Source organism: Choloepus didactylus, chromosome 6, assembly GCF_015220235.1.
Source record: "Choloepus didactylus isolate mChoDid1 chromosome 6, mChoDid1.pri, whole genome shotgun sequence".
NCBI classification, from domain to species: Eukaryota; Metazoa; Chordata; class Mammalia; order Pilosa; family Megalonychidae; genus Choloepus; species Choloepus didactylus.
The window spans coordinates 123,302,149-123,322,429 of record NC_051312.1 but is presented as its reverse complement, the minus strand read 5'-3'; the positions used below and the strand labels follow the sequence as shown (position 1 = coordinate 123,322,429).

At 37.2% G+C, this 20,281-nt stretch overlaps 1 protein-coding gene across 2 annotated transcripts in view; it reads left to right on the top strand.

Moving 5' to 3' along the window:
- Positions 1-428: 428 nt before the first annotated feature.
- Positions 429-20,281, top strand: part of CWF19L2 (CWF19 like cell cycle control factor 2) — a 174,272-nt gene continuing 154,419 nt past the window's right edge. For both annotated transcript variants that reach the window (XM_037841310.1, XM_037841309.1), the window contains exons 1-2: positions 429-545; positions 13,176-13,286. In XM_037841310.1, coding sequence (XP_037697238.1) covers positions 453-545; positions 13,176-13,286 — 204 coding nt within the window. In that variant the 5' untranslated portion in view covers positions 429-452. The remainder of the gene's footprint in view (positions 546-13,175; positions 13,287-20,281) is intronic.

The following is a 20,281-nucleotide window of genomic DNA, read 5'->3' as shown; positions in this document are numbered from 1 at the left end:
TGACAGACTAGCCAGCTACCAAAATCTTTTCTCCAAGCACCCGGAAACTCCTCTGGTGAGAAGGGTCCTTGGGTGAGAAGCCCTGACTTAACCTCTATGAGTTTCTGCCTTACTCATCTTACTCTGCTTAATTCAAGAGGAAATAGGTGAGAAAGCCGTTAGCACAGTGCAAAGCGTATAACAAATGCGCACTGACATTCATTCGGCTCACAGCGAGCCTAACTCGTACGTTAAACAGTGCGAACCTTCCGCAGTCCCCAAGTCCGTTCTAAAACCTGGATCTGGCGTAATCAGCCGATCCTTAAGCTGCGCTCAGATCTGCGCATGCTCTGTAGATGGAGCAGGCCCCCCCCCCTCCTCCCCCTCGTCGGAGCCTCGGTTTGTTTACTAATTTACGACGGTCGTAAACTGGGGTTTCCTGACGGCTTCCTACCTTTACGACGATAACAACTATGGCGGCTGCCAGTGGTAGATTTGAAAGTGAGAGGAGTATTGAAGAACGTAAAGAACAGACTCGGATTGCCAGGGCCGAAGTGTTGCGCCAGGTACCTACTTCCGTTATGGGTGCTTTGGAGCCATTTAGAATCGTGGGAATGAAAGGTTCCCGAGAGCTAGGCCTTCAGCCCCTCGTCCTCTGCCTTCAGTTCCATACCTTATGTGGGCGGGGTCTCCCTTTGGGATGTCCCCGAACTCTTGGGTTCTCTCCATACTAGATGCTTTGACTGTCCAGTTGCTCATTCTTTTTGCAAGGTAATCTGTTCTTCTTCCTCTGAGTTTCTTTACCTTTTAAAGTCACCCCTTCTCGACTTTTTCTATCACCTAGGCTGCGCACGTTGAAGGGACTCGGCCTCTTGCAACAACTCTTCTGCCAACGGCTTCTCAGCCTGCCCTCGCTCCTGTTGTATTTGAAATGAAATTTTTTCCTTTTGAGGAACATATGCAAAGCGCATTGGAGTAGACTGTGTATGGCTGCTTCAATCTACTGTTAGTAGTATTGGTATAAATTCCAGGCTTATTGTAAGCCCTTACTGATTGAAACAAGGATTGATACTTGAGACCCTCGAAAAAGGTTGAGAAACATTGTAGTTTTCATTAAGATTGAAATACATATTATGTTAAAAAACGGAGGAAGTAAATTGTATTATGTTATCTGGAAGCTAGTCAAGATATGAGAAGTTTGACAATGAAGGGGAAAAATTAGTTGGGGGGCTACATAGTGTACAGAGGGTTTTATTTTGGTTTAAGATGGAAGGGTTTTAGACGAGTTGAAATGCAGGTGAGAAGGAGCGAGTAGAGAAGAGGTAAAAGAAGGGGATAATGACAACAGCCAGATCTTAAAGAGTGAGTGTAGGCTATTAGACTTGGACAAGTGAAAGGTTGGTAATGTTCCCAGATTTCAGAACCTGAAATACACGCATGCACACACACACACACACACACACACATATATTCTTCATCCTTTTTTCTTTGATATTTCAAGCAGTGTTTAGAAGGAGTAGGGTTTGTAATCATCCTTGTAGATCCTCCTCTCTTTAAGACCTATCTGCAATCTCAGCGTGACTTGCTGTTATTTAGTGTTCTTGTGAAAGAAATTAGACATTGATATTTAAATTGCAGTTTTTTTTTTTTGAGATTTGGGGACACTTTGTTGACTATTACTGGAGAAAGGAAGAAAGATAAATTTGTGGGAGGATGAGTGGTGACAAAGCAGTTCTAATAGAACTCTCTTGGTAAAGGACAGCAACCTATCAGATTAGATTGTTGAATAGGAACTATGAAAATTATTTATTTTTGTGCAGACTAAGGGTACCTTGAAAACTGACATCTGTTTGCAATGTTAGAAGTTCATTAAGTGTTTTCTTATTGTAATGCATTTTCTTTTGAGGGGAGTTTCTGTTTGAGCTTCCTTACTTTATTAGTGTGGAATAAAATGACTCTCACAAATTCTGGAAGAAGACAACTTGCAGTTTACCCTCTGATGTATTAAGAAAAAATATTCAAAACTTGGAAATAAAGCAAAAATTTTAGTGTTTCCCTTTAATATCAAAGTAGAGACTAGGCTAAGAAGCCTGCTTAATGGTCATCTGATTAAGGCAATGTAATTTTGTTTGACTAACTGTTTACTCTTGATGATAGCTAAGACTCTGTAAACTAATAATTAACTTTTAGAAAGTAGTGAAGATATGTTAATTCCTGATTGGTAGGGAGGTAGAGAATATAACCTCAAAGATTATTGTTCCTTTGCTCTGTTGGACATTAACCAGTTTTGAATCTAATTTAGCAATCATATTCCAGCATTATTTTTTTCCATTGACTATATATGGATACATTTCGTATATGTGTAGTATATATTTTTTTAAACTAGCTTTGTCATATTGCTGGTTCTCTCATTAATGAGGGGACATGTGCTCATTATGTATTAGTGTGAGAACTGTGTTTTTAACTTTATAAAGATTATACTTTGATAATTGAAAGTATAGAAAATTTCCTAATCTGTGCCATTGTGTATAGGTAATACATTCTTGGATATATGGAATAAAAAGTGCTGTGTTTTAAATATTTACATTTTATTTATATATATATTTATTACAGAAATTGCAGATTTACAGAAAATCGTGCATAAAATACAGAGTTCCTGTATTCCACCCTACTATTAATCATGCCTTGTGTTAGTGTGGTACATTCGTTACACGAATGAACATTTTTATAATTTTGCTATTAACTGTAGTCCATTGTTTACAATGTATTTATATATTTTTGAATAGTTAATAGATTCATATAGTTCAAAATTCAAAAGATATGGAAGGGTAAACAATGAGAAAATCTCCCATTTCTGAGCTAAGCCATCCATTTCCCTTCCCTGGAGGTAAACAGTGCTACTTACTGCTCACCTGTTCTTCCAGGAATATTTTATGCATATACAAGCAAATATGTTCATACCATTTGTCCACTCCTCTTCCCACTTTTTTACACAAAATATAACATACTTTACACACTGGTATTGAACTTTGGTATTTTCTCCTAACAGTGTATTATGGTGGTCACTCCCCATCAGTATATATAGAGATACAGAGCTTCTTTTCTTTTCTTTTCTTTTCTTTTCTTTTCTTTTCTTTTCTTTTCTTTTTTCTTTTATTTTTTTAACAGCTGCAAAATATTCCACTGTATTGCTGTATCATAATTTATTTAATTAGTCTTACTGAATTACATTTATTTCCAATCTTTATTAAAAAGAAGACTTTGATGAATAATACCATCTGTAGTCATTCATGTAATAACATTTGGGCATATGTGAGTGTTTTTTTGGATAATCTTTCACTATTACATTGCTACAATGAATAACCTCATATATGGTCATTTGTACATATTATCATTTGCACATATATACTTATATCTGTTGGATACGTTCCTAGAAGTGGATATATGTTTTTGTAATTTTGATAGGTATGACAAAGTTGCCCACCATAGAGGCTGTAAGAATTTACTTGATCATCATCAGGATATAAAGTATCTTTCCATACTTTTGACATCATGGTATATGTTATCAATTTTTAAAATATTATTTTAAGATGATGTTAATGTCAATCTTGGGCCTGATATTAGGTTAGTGATTTCTTTGTTCTCTTCTCCTGGGTATTTTGATTATTTGCTTATTTTCCAATAACTCCCTCAGAGAAAACAAACATTCTTCCCACCTTGGTTTAATATTTCACATTTTCATCTACTCTGAACATTGTGTGACTGAGACCTATATTTTCCTTATGTAGCTTTTATGTATTTTTTCCTTTCTGTTTTTCTTTTCAGTCAGTGTCTGAAATAAGGATGTTTTTATCAATCTTGTGATACTCTTTGGAGAAGTTTTGAAGCTTCTTTTTAAAAATGGGTGTTAAAGGGATGGTTTTTTTTTTATGGCTTCCAAATGAAGCATTAACATTTGTAATAAGTGCCGTATGACTGATAAGTTCTATGAGCTTTGAAGCACTGTAAAAATCTGGGAGGGTTTTATGAAGATGGTGATAGAGTATAGTGTTTCTTCAGACTGCTTATGCCCATGGCCATGACGTATTTTAACATAATGTCAAGGCAAGGCTTACAGGTTTGGCTGGGAAAGAAACAATGAACTCTTGTTAGATTCAGACAGTTTATAACTTATATAGACAGTAAAAGCAAGAGTAGTTAAAGTGTCAGCTCTTTCTGTTTCTTGTCCCAGATGATGGCACTGAAACAAGGGGCCATGTGACTGCACATAGATGGGGGGACACTCTGTTGCTGAGGAGCAGATATTACAGCTAAGTAGTTTTATAGCCTGCAGGTATTCTCTAAATAGAGGGTGAGGCAGAAAGCTTCTTACTTCATTAGAACCTGGGAGGTGATGAAAAACTGTCTCATGACAACTCCCAGGAAGATGGGGAGGCAACTGGGAAATGGCCTACCATCAGTTCCCCACAAGCCTCCTATGATGTCTTGTTACAGGAGGATCATGAGGCATTCTTCCAAGACCTAGGTCAGCTGAGCTTAAGCCTTGCCTTCATGGCCTGTATGAATAAATGCAAAGTTGCTTAGGTGTCATGGCAGAGCCATTCCCCTGCACATCTTAGACTACCATATGTTTTATGGTAGTTAAGAACTTCTCTAAGGATAAATTAATCATATATGTTAGATATTTCACTTTTTAAACCTTCTACTTGATGAAAATGTATACAGATTATCTCATTCACTTAATCACTTGTGAAGTGTTTGTACCCATTGATGCAAGAATAGAAATACTTAAGAGACTTCTTGCGAGTGATTTTTGTAGTTGAATATGCCTTCATAATCCGTTCTTCTGACTTTTGATACTTCAGAATCTTGCTTTTGAGTCTACTCTCCTTATATCTGGTTTTGTAGTTAAAGGAAATAATACTGTAACTCTTTTTCCCAGGAGTTTATTGTATCATGTTTTTAAAGGAGGATAAACCACATAATTTATCATCTAAGTTTTTGAGAGTGAAAGAGGGTGCTATTAATAATTATTGAGAGAAAAAGTCATGAATGAGGACTGAAAGGGCAAACTGGGTCAAATGGTCACCAGTGGAGATCAGTTAGTCCAGTCTTGTTGCATTGATGAGACAGCTGAGAACCAGAGAGGCAACGGCTAGGAAGGTATGGGCGTGTGTGTGTGTGTGTGTGTGTGTGTGTGTGTGTACACACATACTTTGAAAAATTACATTGTTTTGGATATGCATGTCTTTTTTTTTTAAAAATTTTATTGTGATAAAATGGCTCAAAACTTGCCTTTGAAACCATTTTTAAGTGTACAATTCAATGGCATTTATTACATTACAATGTTGTGCTACTATCACCACCATCCATTTCCACAACTTTTTCATCTTCTTAAATAGAAACTTGGTATCCATTAAACAGTAACTCTCTATTCCTGTCCCCCAGAGCCCTGGAAACCTCTAATCTCTCTGTTTCCTTGAATTTGCTTATTTTAGATATTTCATATAAGTGTAATTATGCAATATTTGTCCTTTTGTATCAGGTTTATTTCATTTAGCATAATGTTTTCAAGGTTCATCCGTGTTGTAGCATGTATCAGAATGTCATTCCTTTTTATGACCGAATAATATTCCATCGTAAGGATATACCTCAAAATTTTGTTTATCCATTCATCCGTCTATGGATACTTGGGTGGTTTCTACCTTTTGCCTGTTGTGAATAATGCTGCTGTGAACATTGGTATACGTGTACCTGTTTGAGTCCGTTTTTAATTCTTTTGGATACAAACCTAGGAGTGAAATTGTTGGGTCATATGGTAAATCTGTATTTAACTTTTTGAGAAACTGGCAAACTCTTTTGCACAGTGATCGCATCATTTTACATTCCCACCAGCAATGCATGAGGGTTCCAATTCCTCCATATCCTTGCTAGCACTTGTTACTCTCTGTTTTTAAAATAATAGCCATCCTAGTGGGTGTGAAGTGGCTGTGATTTTGATTTGCATTTCCTAATGGCAAACGATTTTGAGTATCTTTTCATGTGCTTATAGGGCTTTTGTTAATTTTCTTTGGAGAAATGCCTATTTATGTCCTTTGTCTACTGAAAATAACATTTTTGAAATATTTGTGTCTCTTAAAATTTTATTTTAGAAGATTGCCAAATCTACAAAGTTTTAAAAAAGCAAACACTTGCCATATTCCAGAAGTAATTAAAATTTTGGTGTACATTCTTCTGTTTTTTTTTTTTTTTAAATTTTTTTAATTTTTTGTATGTCTGTCCACGGATCCAGATCCTCAAACTCTTTTCAACAAAATTGGAGTCATTCTCAAGTGTAGTTCCATCCCACATTTTGTCATTTTTATTTTAAACAGTTTTCCATGCCATTAAATAATCTCTGAAGGGCCTGTTTTTTTTTTTTTTTTTTTTTTAATGGCTTCATACTATTTCATCTCATAGATATGCTAAATTATTTATTTCCTTTTTCTATAGTTGACCCATGGATTATTTCCATTTTTTCACTACTGTAAATAATGCTGTGATTAATAAATATCCTGCTAGGTATTTGTGCCAGTTTGAATGTATTGTGTCCCCCAAACACCATTATCTTTGATGTAGTCTTGTGGGGCAGACGTTTTGGTGCTGATTAGATTTGCTTGGAATGTGCCCCACCCAGCTGTGGGTGATGACTCTGATGAGATACTCTGATGGAGGCATGGCCCCACCCATTCAGGGTGGGCCTTGATCAGTGGAGCCATATAAATGAGCTGACTCAAAGAGAAGGAACTCAGTACAGCTGTGAGTGATGTTTTGAAGAGGAGCTACAGCCAAGAGAGACACTTGAAGAAAGCACAGGAGCTGCAGATGAGAGACATTTTGCAGACGGCTGTTGAAAGCAGACTCTTGCTCCAGAGAAGCTGAGAGAGGACAAATATCCCAAGTGCAACTAAGAGTGACATTTTTGAGGAACTGCAGCCTAGGAGGAACGTCCTGGGAGAAAGCCATTTTGAAACCAGAACTTGGAGCAGACACCAGCCACATGCCTTCCTAGCTAACAGAGGCTTTCCAGACACCATTGGCCATCCTCCAGTGAAGGTACCCGATTGTTGATGTGTTGCCTTGGACTCTTTATGGCCTTAAGACTGTAACTCTGTAACCAAATAAATCCCCTTTATAAAAGCCAATCCATTTCTGGTGTTTTGCATTCCAGCAGCACTAGCAAACTAGAACAGTATTTTATTTCATTTAATTTTTATTTCAACAAACATTCATTGAACTACCCTGTAAATCCTCCTGGGGATGTAGAGCTCTTCTACAGATGTACCTATTTCAAGGAACATATAGGCAAATAGAATATAGCTGTAATAAATTTTATAGTAGAGGTATGCTGTATTAGTTAGGGTTCTCTAGGGAAACAGAATCAACAAGAGATATCTATAAATATAAGATTTATAAAAGTGTCTCACACAACTGTGGGTATGCACGAGTCCAAATTCTGTAGGGCAGGCAGCAGACTGGCAATTCCAATGAAGATGTTTGATGAACTCCTCAGGGAGCAAACTGGCAACTCCTATGAACATATTCCATAAACTCCTCAGGCAGCGAACTGGCAACTTTAATGAACTCCTCAGGAAACACTTCACTGGTCAGCCGAAGAAGTGAAGGTCGTCTCTGTGTCTTACTTTAAATCTTCAACTAATTGGATTAAATCCAGCTGATTGCATTCTCTCCTTGTGGAAGACATGCCCTTTGTTGATCTAATCAGTCAGAGCTGCAGCCAGTTGACTGATGATTTAGTAAAACAGCCTTCTGGTTTATTAACTGGCCATAAATGTCCTTGCAGTAACAGTTAGTCCAGTGCTTGCTTGACCAGACACCTGGGTATACCATCACCTGACTAAGTTGACACATGAACCTAGCCATCACATATGCATAGAATTTTTTTTGAGATTTTAAATGCAATTTTATTGAGATATATTCACACATCAAATCATCCATCCAGACTATACAATCAGTGCCCCACAGTATCATATAGTTGTGCATTCGTCACCACAATCAATTTTAGAACATTTTTATTACTCCAAGAAAAAAATAAAAATGAAGACTCAAAACATTCCATACTGCTTATCTCCTCACCCCTACTATTTATTTATTTTTTGTCCTTATTTTGTTACTCATCTGCCCATACACTGGATCAAGGGTGTGTTGGTCACAAGGTTTCCACAATCACACGGTCACACGATAAAAGATATGTAGTTACACAGTCATCATCAAGAATCTAGTCTAATAGGGGACTGGTGGTTTGATGGGTTGGGCCCTCTACCACAGGTTTTACCCTTGGGAAGACGGTTGCTGCAAAGGAGAGGCTAGGCCTCCCTATGGTTGTGCCTAAGAGCCTCCTCCCGAATGCCTCTTTGTTGCTCAGATGTGGCCCTGTCTCTCTAGCTAAGCCAACTTGAAAGGTGAAATCACTGCCCTCCCCCCTACGTGGGATCAGACACCCAGGGGAGTGAATCTCCCTGGCAACGTGGAATATGACTCCCGGGGAGGAATGTAGACTTGGCATCGTGGGACGGAGAACATCTTCTTGACCAAAAGGGGGATGTGAAAGGAAATGAAATAAGCTTCAGTGGCAGAGAGAATCCAAAAGGAGCCGAGAGGTCACTCTGGTGGGCACTCTTACGCACACTTTAGACAACCCTTTTTAGGTTCTAAAGAATTGGGGTAGCTGGTGGTGGATACCTGAAACTATCAAACTACAACCCAGAACCCATGAATCTCGAAGATAGTTGTATAAAAATGTAGCTTATGAGGGGTGACAAGGGGATTGGGAAAGCCATAAGGACCACACTCCACTTTGTCTAGTTTATGGATGGATGAGTAGAAAAATAGGGGAAGGAAACAAACAGACAAAGGTACCCAGTGTTCTTTTTTACTTCAATTGCTCTTTTTCACTCTAATTATTATTCTTGTTATTCTTGTGTGTGTGCTAATGAAGGTGTCAGGGATTGATTTGGGTGATGAATGTACAACTATGTAATGGTACTGTGAACAATTGAAAGTATGATTTGTTTTGTATGACTGCGTGGTATATGAATATATCTCAATAAAATGAAGATTAAAAAAAAAAAAAAAAAAGACATAATGCTGAGCAAAATAAGCCAGGCACAAAAAGAGAGATATTGTATGTTACCACTAATGTGAATTCTGTGAAAAATGTACAATGTTTTATACTGTAGAATGTAGGGGACCTAGAGATACCAATTAGTGGAGGGGGAATGATAATCTAATAAGAACAGATAAACTGTGGAGGGTAATCTCAATGTTATGGGAATGCTCAGGAATGATTATGGTTTGTAAACTTTCTTGGATATAGTAAGATCATGTTGGAAGCAATAGAGTTATTTTAGGTTTTTTTTTTTCTCTTATTCCTTTGTTTTCTTAGGGGTTGTTAATTTTCTTGGGGTATGGTAGGAACATGATGGAAGCAATGTAGTTATTTTAGATTATTTGTTTTTCTTACTCCTCTGTTTGGACATGGTTTATTAATTTTCTTGGGGTATGGTAGGAACATATTGGAAGCAAAGTAGTTATTTTAGGTTATTTGTTTTCCTTAATCCATTGCTTTGTTTGAAATGTTGTGGGGTTTTTTTGGTTGTTGTTTGCCTGTTTGTTTTTAATTTTTTGATAAACAAAGTTAAAAAATTGAAAAAAAATCAGTAGAAAAATGGGAGTAAAAACTAAATGACAAATAGGGTGGGATGGGGGGATGGTTTGGGTATTCTCTTTTCATTTTTATTTTTTATTCTTATTCTGATTCTTTCTGATGTAAGGAAAATGTTCAGAAATAGATTGTGGTGATGAACGCATAACTATATGATCATACTGTGAACAGTTGATTGTATACCATGGATGACTGTATGGTTTGTGAATATATTTCAATAAAACTGAATTAAAAAAAAAAAAAAAAAGAATCCAGTCTACTGGATTACAGTTCAATAGTTTCAGATATTTCCTTCTAGCTATTCTAATACACTAGAAACTAAAAAGGAATATCTATATAATGCATAAAAATTACCTCCAGAATGACTTCTTGACTCTATTTGAAATCTTTTAGCCACTGAAACTTTATTTTGTTTCATTCCTTTTCCCCCTTTTGGTCAAGAAGGCTTTCTCAATCCCATGATGCCAGGACTAGGCTCATCCTTGAGAGTCATGTCCAGTGTTGCCATGGAGACTTACACCTCTGTAGTCATGTTCCATGTAGGGGGGAGGGTAGTGAGTTTATTTACAGAATTGGCTGAGAGAGAAGCCACATCTGAGCAACAAAAGAGGTTCTCTTGGGGTGACTCTTAGGCATAATTATAGGTGGGCTTATCTTCTCCTTTGCAGGAATGAGTTTTGAAAGGGCAGGCCCCAAGATCAAGAGCTTGACTTTATTGAATTGGGAGTCCCTAATGCTTGTGAGACTATCAGGAATTCCATGTGGAGATTTTTGAGTTATCTTTTTATTATTATTGCCTTGTAGCTTACCTGCATTATGGTAAAAAATCATGCTCTGAATTATTTCAATTCACTACCATATCTGCATAGAATTTGAGAAGCATCAAATTCAACTTCAGAGTTTGGAGGAGATAAGGAATAACTATTCAGGAAAAACTTGCTTTAGTTGACCATTGTTGGAGTGCGAATAAAAATTAACACTTGTTTTTTAGAAAAATGATTCTTCCTGCAGTATTTTTTTTTTTTTTTTGAGGGGTAAAGAGATCAGGTGTTGTAGGTTGAAGGCACAGGAATCGATGTCCTAACGGTTAGAAAACTTTAAGGCAGTAGCACTAGGAATGGTGAAAGGAAAAAGAATTCAAGTTGTAGTTGAGGTAGGAAGCTTAGAGAGATCGAGTGTCTACAATAGGTTCCGGGATTCTGCCCCTGTTTGGTGGCTGAATTCTCTAGATAATGTGGAGATGTGTGTGTTTTTTTTTTTTTTAATTGTGAAATATAACATATTTACATAGAAGTGATAACTTTCCAAATGCAATTTAACAAATAGCAAATTTCAAAGAATGCTATAGGTTACAGTTCCTCAGTTTCCGTTATTTCCTTATTGTGAAATATAAATGCAAAAAGGTGATAACTTTCAAAGTATAATTTAACAAGTAGTTATATAGGAAGTTTCCAATAATGTTATGGTTTATAGTACCGTAGAGTCAGTTATTTCCTTATTGTGAAATATAACATATATACTAAAAGGTGATAACTTCCAAATTACAATTTAACAAGTGGCTATATAGCAAATTTCAAAGAATGTTATGGGTTACAGTTCCACTATTTTCAGTTTATTCCCTTCTAACTGTTCTAATACCCTACCAACTAAGAAAAAGAAAATTATATATAGATTCAGTATTCATAATCCTTTGTTAAATTTTATCTTGTTTTTTTCCTCTAGTTTAATCATTTTCCTGATCTTCAGGGATGTCTAGGCAGTGATTACCCTAACTTGTTCATGTTCAAAAAGGGTGTCAACATTATAGGAGCAGGGGGCGCAACTGGTTGATGTTCTTGAAGAGGCTATTGCTTCTGAGTTTGGGGACTTAGCTGGCATAGAAGCTCTCTGGAGGATTTAAGTTTCTGAAGAATAAACTTAGTGAGTGAGACTCTATAGAGTCTCGGATACTGTTGACTTTGGCTTATCATACCTTGGCCATTTGGGACATCTAGCTGGATCTTGCATAGGAGTAACCTCCAGGACAACCTTTCGACTCTAGTCCCTAGTATGCAATAGGTAGATTTTTCCCATGTACCACTCTGTTATCAACTCTCTGTACCAATGTCATACCTTAGAAGTATATCATGCAAGCACCTCTCTGTATTTGTAGTGCTGATCTGTGGGATACATGCCTTTAAACAACCCCTTTCAATCCTGTTTGCCTTCAGTGTAGCTCTGATACTTATAATCCCATTAACAAACAATCATCACCCTATCCATTCTCATACCTTTAAATTCACCCTCATTAACATATCTGAACATATTAGGTTATCATTCTCCCTTCACTAGCTTCTGTCTATCTCTGAGTCTCCAATATTCTACATTATAAGATGTTGATTTTACATTGTTCAGGGAGTTCATAGTAGTGGTGACATACAGTATCTCTCCTTTTGTGTCTGACTTATTTCACTCAGCACTTTATCTTCAAGGTTCAACCATGTTGCCATATTTTCAGGACCTTGTTCCTTCTGACTGCTGCATAGTATTCCATCGTATGTATATACCACATTTTGTTTATCCACTTGTCTGTTGAAGGACACTTGGATTGTGTTCTGGTTTGCTAATTGTTGCCATTTTGCAAAACACCAGAAATGGATTGGCTTTTATAAAGATGGCTTATTTGGTTACACAGTTACAGTCTTAAGACCACAAAGTGTCCAAGGTAACACATCAACAATCGAGTACCTTTGCTGGAGGATGGCCAATGGCTTCTGGAAAACCTGTTAGCTGAGAAAGCACGTGGCTGGCGTCTGCTCCAAGTTCTAGTTTCAAAATGGTTTTCTCCCAAGAGCTTCCTCTCTAGGCTGCAGCTCCTCTTCAAAATGTCACTCTCAGTTGCTCTTGGGGCATTTGTCCTCTTGTAGCTTCTCAGGAGCAAAAGTCTGCTTTCAAAGGCTGTCTCCGAAATGTCTCTGTAAACTGTAGCTCCTCTCTCAGCTCCTATTCGTTCTTCAAAGTGTCCCTCTTGGCTTTAGCAAGCTTGCTCCTTTTGTCTGAGCTTATATAGTGCTCTAGTAAACTAATCAAGGCCCACACTGAATGGGAGGGCCACACCTCCGTGGAAATGATCTAGTCAGAGTTACCACCTACAGTTGGGTGGGTCCATCTGTCCCTCAAGGTGAAGTCCCTCCGCCTTTCCATCCAGGTCCCCACCATGTACTATGAGTCTCTCTGTGGGCTCTCACATCCCGAAACCGTGGTCCCAGGCATACTTCAGCCCCTCTCTAGTTTCCTTCATGGAGGAGAAGCCAGCTGCACCTCACCCACTTTGCCATCTTCCCAGAAGTCCTTGTGTTTTGTTTTAAAAAGATATTTTCTGTACTTTGGCAGAAGCAGATTCCTTCATGAGAATGATATGAAAGTGGGTGAGGTTTTTGTTTTCTTGGTTGTGAAAAGTAGTTCACTTGTTAATTTTTTCTCAATGTTATAGGCTAAAGCCAGTTTTGAAAAGGAAGAAAGGTGTAAAGAACTTAAGCGACTTCGGGGTGAAGATACATGGATGCTACCTGATGTGAACGAGCGAATTGAACAATTCTCACAGGTGAATACTAACACATTTACCTGATGTGGGCATATCTGTCTTTTTGTTTACTTATTTGAGTTAATATTAGAAGAGCAACTTTATAGAATATTTTCATAAGTTACAGAATGAATATCACATTAGTTAGCATTACTGAATAATTTTTTGTCTCTGGCAGAATTAATATAATTTGGTATTTTGGATGTTATGACATTGGAAAGATTTTGCTACTTGAGGAGGCTGGTAGAAATCTTTCCTTCAAATTTCTGACCCACTAGTAACAAGCTTATGGATCTAAAAAATATGCATTTTAAGGATTATGTCTTGTTTTTTATATCTCAACCCTTCTCTTCCCAAAATGCTTTTTAATTAGAGAAGTTGTAGGTTTACATAAAAATCATACATAGAATAGATTTTTCATATACCACCCTATTATTAAATCCTTGTGTTAGTGTGTTACATTTGCTATAATTAATAAAAGAACATTTTTATAAATGTATTATTAGCTGTATTCCATTGTTTACATTAGGGTTCACTGTGTTGTACAGTTTTATAGTTGTTTTGTTAGTTTCTTTTAATTTTTATTCTTGTAACAAATATAAAAAATAAATGCAAAATACATATATAAAAAGTATATAAAATATATGTATATATTTAATATATAGTGAAATTTCCCTTTGTAAGCACTTTTAAATATATAATTCAGTGCTGTAACTTACATTCAAAATGTTGTGCTACCGTCACCATCATCCATTATTAAAACTCTTCCATCACCCCAAATAGAAACTCTGTGTGATTGAAGCATTGCTCCCCATTCCCTCCCCCTCCTCTGGCCCGTGGTAAACCATATTCTAGTTTCTGTCTCTGTGAATTTACTTATTCTAATTGTTTCGTATCAGTGAGATCATACAATGTTTGTCCTTTTGTGTCTTGCTTACTTCATTCAACATGGTATCTTCGAGGTTACCTCCATGTTGTGACATGTATCAGCATATCATTCCTTTTGTAGCTGAATAATATTCCATTGTATGTATAAACCATATTTTGTTTATCACTTCATCAGTTGATGGATACTTGGGTTGTGTCCATGTGCTGGTTTGGATGTATTATGTACCCCAAAACGCCATGTTCTTTAATGCAGTCTTGTGGAGGCAGACGTAAGAGTGTTGATTAGGTTGGAACCTTTTGATCGAGTGTTTCCATGGAGATGTACTCAGTCATCTTGTGGGCAGGACCTTTGATTGGATAATTTCATGGAGGTGTTACCCCACCCATTCATGGGTGGGTGTTAATTAAAACACTGGATCCATATAAAAGAGCTGACAAACAGAAGGACTTCCGAGAAGCTGCAGCTGAGACACGTTTTGAAGACTGCCATTGAAAGCTGACACATTTTGGAGAATGTCATTTTGAAATGCAACGGAAGCAAGCAGATGCCAGCCACGTGCCTTCCCAGCTAGCAGAGGTTTCCCGGATGCCAATGGCCTTTCTCCAGAGAAGGTACCCTATTGTTGATCCCTTGCCTTGGACACTTTATGGCCTTAAGACTGTAACCTTGTAACCAAATAAACCTCCTTTATAAAAGCCAGTCCATTTCTGGTGTTTTGCAAAATGGCAACATTAGCAAACCGGAATGGTCCATCTTTTGGCAATTGTGAATAATGCATCTGTGAGCACCAGTATGCAATTAACTATTCAAGTTCCTGCATTCAGTCCTTTTAGGTACATACATAGAAGTGAGATTGCTGCATCATATGGTAATTCTATACTTAATTTTCTGAGCAACAGCCAAACTGTTTTCCATAGTGACTGCATCATTTTATATTCTCATCAGCAGTGAATGAGTGTTCCTTTTTCTCTGCATCCCCTCCAACACTGTTTGTTTTCCATATTTTTTTAATGCTATTTTATTGCGATATATCCACACACCATAGGACTCTTCTGAAGTATACAGTCACTGGCTTACAGTATCATTACACGGTTTTGCATTCTTCCCCATGGTGAAATTAGAAAATTTTCTTTACTCCAGGAAAGATATAAAAAGAAAAAAGAAAACCCTAATCTTCTCATACTCTTTTTCCCTCTTATTATTGACCCATCGTATTGATGTGGTACATTTATTACTATTGATGAAAGAGTATTAAAATATTACTGTTAACTATAGTCCGTAGTTTGCAGTAGTTACATTTTTCTCCATATACCCTTCTATTATTAACTTCTTGTAACAGTGTTGTACATTTGCTCTGGTTCATGAAAGAACTTTTTTATATTTGTACAGTTAATCACTGACATATACCACAAGATTCACTGTGTTATACATTCCCATAATTTAACTTCCAACTTTCCTTCTGGTGACATATATGACTCTAAACTTCCCTTTTCCACCACACTCACACAACACTCACCACTGCTAACTATTCTCATAACATGCTACCATTACCTCTGTCTGTATCGAAACATTTAAGTTCAACCTAATTACACATTCTACTTATATTAAACAATCACTCCCTATTCTTTAGGCTCATTTTATATCCTGGTAACCGATATTCTATATTTTATGTCTGTGAGTTTACATATTGTAATTAGTTCATAGCAGTGAGATCATACAATATTTATCCTTTTGTGTCTGACTTACTTTGCTTAACGTAATATCCTCAAGGTTCATCCATGTTGTCATGAACTTCAAGACTTCATTCCTTCTTACTGCTGAATAATATTCCATCACATGTGTATACCACATTTGTTTGTCCATATATCTATTGATGGACACTTTGATTGTTTCCATCTTTTGGCAATTGTGAATAATGCTGCTGTGAACATTGGTGCGCAGGTGTCTGTTGCTTCCTGGCTTTCAGATCTTCTGGGTATATCCTGAGTAACAGTGTTTCCTCTTCTTGAATTTTTTGGAAGAGTTTGAGCAGGAATGGTGTTAATTCTTCTTGGAATGTTTGGTAAAACTCACCTGTGAAGGAATCCAGACCTGGGCTTTTCTTGTTGGTGGGTTTTTTTTTTTTTTTTTTTTTTTAATCATCATTTTATTGAGATATATTCACATACCACGCAGTCATACAAAACAAATTGTACTTTCGATTGTTTACAGTACCATTACATAGTTGTACATTCATCACCTAAATCAATCCCTGACACCTTCATTAGCACACACAAAAAAATAACAAGAATAATAATTAGAGTGAAAAAGAGCAATTGAAGTAAAAAAGAACACTGGGTACGTTTGACTGTTTGTTTCCTTCCCCTACTTTTCTACACATCCATCCATAAACTAGACAAAGTGGAGTTTGGTCCTTATGGCATTCCCAATCCCATTGTCACCCCTCATAAGCTACATTTTTATACAACTGTCTTCGAGATTCATGGGTTCTGGGTTGTAGTTTAATAGTTTCAGGTATCCACCACCAGCTACCCCAATTCTTTAGAACCTAAAAAAGGTTGTCTAAAGTGTGCGTAAGAGTGCCCACCAGAGTGATCTCTCGGCTCGTTTTGGAATCTCTCTGCCACTGAAGCTTATTTCATTTCCTTTCACATCCCCCTTTTGGTCAAGAAGATGTTCTCCATCCCACGATGCCGGGTCTACATTCCTCCCCGGGAGTCATATTCCACGTTGCCAGGGAGATTCACTTCCCTGGGTGTCTGATCCCACGTAGGGGGGAGGGCAGTGATTTCACCTTTCAAGTTGGCTTAGCCAGAGACAGAGGGCCACATCTGAGCAACAAAGAGGCATTCAGGAGGAGACTCTTAGGCACAAATACAGGGAGGCCTAGCCTCTCCTTTGCAGCAACCGTCTTCCCAAGGGTAAAACTTATGGTAGAGGGCTCAACCCATCAAACCACCAGTCCCCTATGTCTGTGGTCATGTTAGCAACCATGGAGGTGGGGTAGGCGAATACCCCTGCATTCTCCACAGGCTCCTCAAGGGGGCACTACATCATTTTTTTTTTTTCCTTGTTTGTCTTTTTTCTTTCTTTCTTTTTTTTTTTTTTTTTAACTTTCCCTTCTTTTTTAAATCAACTGTATGAAAAAAAAAGTTAAAAAGAAAACAAACATACAATAAAAGAACATTTCAAAGAGACCATAACAAGGGAGTAAGAAAAAGACAACTAACCTAAGATAACTGCTTAACTTCCAACATGTTCCTACTTTACCCCAAGAAAGTTACATAATATAGCAACATTTCAGTAAACTTGTTCCTACTACATCCATCAGAAATTAACAGACCATAGTCATTTCTGGGCATCCCCAGAACGTTAAATAGCTTATCTGTTCTTCTTGGATTATTGTTCCCCCTTCCTTAATTGCTCTCTACTGCTAGTTCCCCTACATTCTACATTATAAACCATTTGTTTTACATTTTTCAAAGTTCACATTAGTGGTAGCATATAATATTTCTCTTTTTGTGCCTGGCTTATTTCGCTCAGCATTATGTCTTCAAGGTTCATCCATGTTGTCATATGTTTCACCAGATCGTTCCTTCTTACTGCCGCGTAGTGTTCCATCGTGTGTATATACCACATTTTATTTATCCACTCATCTGTTGAAGGACATTTGGGTTGTTTCCATCTCTTGGCAATTGTGAATAATGCTGCTATGAACACTGGCGTGCAGATATCTGTTCGTGTCACTGCTTTCCGATCTTCCGGGTATATACCGAGAAGTGCAATCGCTGGATCGAATGGTAGCTCTATATCTAGTTTTCTAAGGAACTGCCAGACTGACTTCCAGAGTGGCTGAACCATTATACAGTCCCACCAACAATGAATAAGAGTTCCAATTTCTCCACATCCCCTCCAGCATTTGTAGTTTCCTGTTTGTTTAATGGCAGCCATTCTAACCGGTGTTAGATGGTATCTCATTGTGGTCTTAATTTGCATCTCTCTAATAGCTAGTGAAGCTGAACATTTTTTCATGTGTTTCTTGGCCATTTGTATTTCCTCTTCAGAGAACTGTCTTTTCATATCTTTTGCCCATTTTATAATTGGGCCATCTGTACTATTGTCATTGAGTTGTAGGATTTCTTTATATATGCAAGATATCAGTCTTTTGTCAGATACATGCTTTCCAAAAATTTTTTCCCATTGAGTTGGCTGCCTCTTTACCTTTTTGAGAAATTCCTTTGAGGTGCAGAAACTTCTAAGCTTGAGGAGTTCCCATTTATCTATTTTCTTTTTTGTTGCTTGTGCTTTGGGTGTAAAGTCTAGGAAGTGGCCTCCTAATACAAGGTCTTGAAGATGTTTTCCTACATTATCTTCTAGGAGTTTTATGGTACTTTCTTTTATATTGAGATCTTTGGTCCATTTTGAGTTAATTTTTGTGTAGGGGGTGAGGTAGGGGTCCTCTTTCATTCTTTTGGATATGGATATCCAACTCTCCCAGCCCCATTTGTTGAAAAGACCGTTATGGCTCAGTTCGGTGACTTTGGGGGCCTTATCAAAGATCAGTCGGCCATAGATCTGAGGGTCTATCTCTGAATTCTCAATTCGATTCCATTGATCTATATGTCTATCTTTGTGCCAGTACCATGCTGTTTTGGCAACTGTGGCTTTATAATAAGCTTCAAAGTCAGGGGGTGTAAGTCCTCCCACTTCGTTTTTCTTTTTTAGAGTGTCTTTAGCAATTCGAGGCATCTTCCCTTTCCAAATAAATTTGATAACTAGCTTTTCCAAGTCTGCAAAGTAGGTTGTTGGAATTTTGATTGGGATTGCATTGAATCTGTAGATGAGTTTGGGTAGAATTGACATCTTAATGACATTTAGCCTTCCTATCCATGAACATGGAATATTTTTCCATCTTTTAAGGTCCCCTTCTATTTCTTTTAGTAGAGTTATGTAGTTTTCTTTGTATAGGTCTTTTACATCTTTGGTTAAGTTTATTCCTAGGTACTTGATTTTTTTAGTTGCTATTGAAAATGGTATCTTTTTCTTGAGTGTCTCTTCAGTTTGTTCATTTCTAGCATATAGAAACATTACTGACTTATATGCATTAATCTTGTATCCCGCTACTTTGCTAAATTTGTTTATTAGCTCCAGTAGGTGTATCGTTGATTTCTCAGGGTTTTCTAGATATAAGATCATGTCATCTGCAAACAATGACAGTTTTACTTCTTCTTTTCCAATTTGGATGCCTTTTATTTCTTTGTCTTGCCGGATTGCCCTGGCTAGCACTTCCAGCACAATGTTGAATAACAGTGGTGTTAGCGGGCATCCTTGTCTTGTTCCTGATCTTAGAGGGAAGGCTTTCAGTCTCTCACCATTGAGTACTATGCTGGCTGTGGGTTTTTCATATATGCTCTTTATCATGTTGAGGAAGTTTCCTTCAATTCCTACCTTTTGAAGTGTTTTTATCAAAAAGGGATGTTGGATTTTGTCAAATGCTTTTTCAGCATCTATTGAGATGATCAATTGATTTTTCCCTTTCGAGTTTTTAATGTGTTGTAATACATTGATTGTTTTTCTTATGTTGAACCATCCTTGCATGCCTGGAATGAACCCCACTTGGTCATGGTGTATGATTTTTTTAATGTGTCTTTGGATTCGATTTGCAAGTATTTTGTTGAGGATTTTTGCATCTATATTCATTAGGGAGATTGGCCGGTAGTTTTCCTTTTTTGTAGCATCTTTGCCTGGTTTTGGTATTAGATTGATGTTAGCTTCATAAAATGAGTTAGGTAGTGTTCCATTTTTTTCAATGTTTTGAAAGAGTTTGAGTAAGATTGGTGTCAGTTCTTTCTGGAAAGTTTGGTAGAATTCCCCTGTGAAGCCATCTGGCCCTGGGCATTTATTTGTGGGAAGATTTTTGATGACTGATTGGATCTCTTTGCTTGTGATGGGTTGGTTGAGGTCTTCTATTTCTTCTCTGGTCAGTCTAGGTTGTTCATATGTTTCCAGGAAATTGTCCATTTCTTCTACATTATCCAGTTTGTTGCCATACAGTTGTTCATAATATCCTCTTATAATTTTTTTAATTTCTTCAGGATCTGCAGTTATGTCACCTTTTTCATTCATT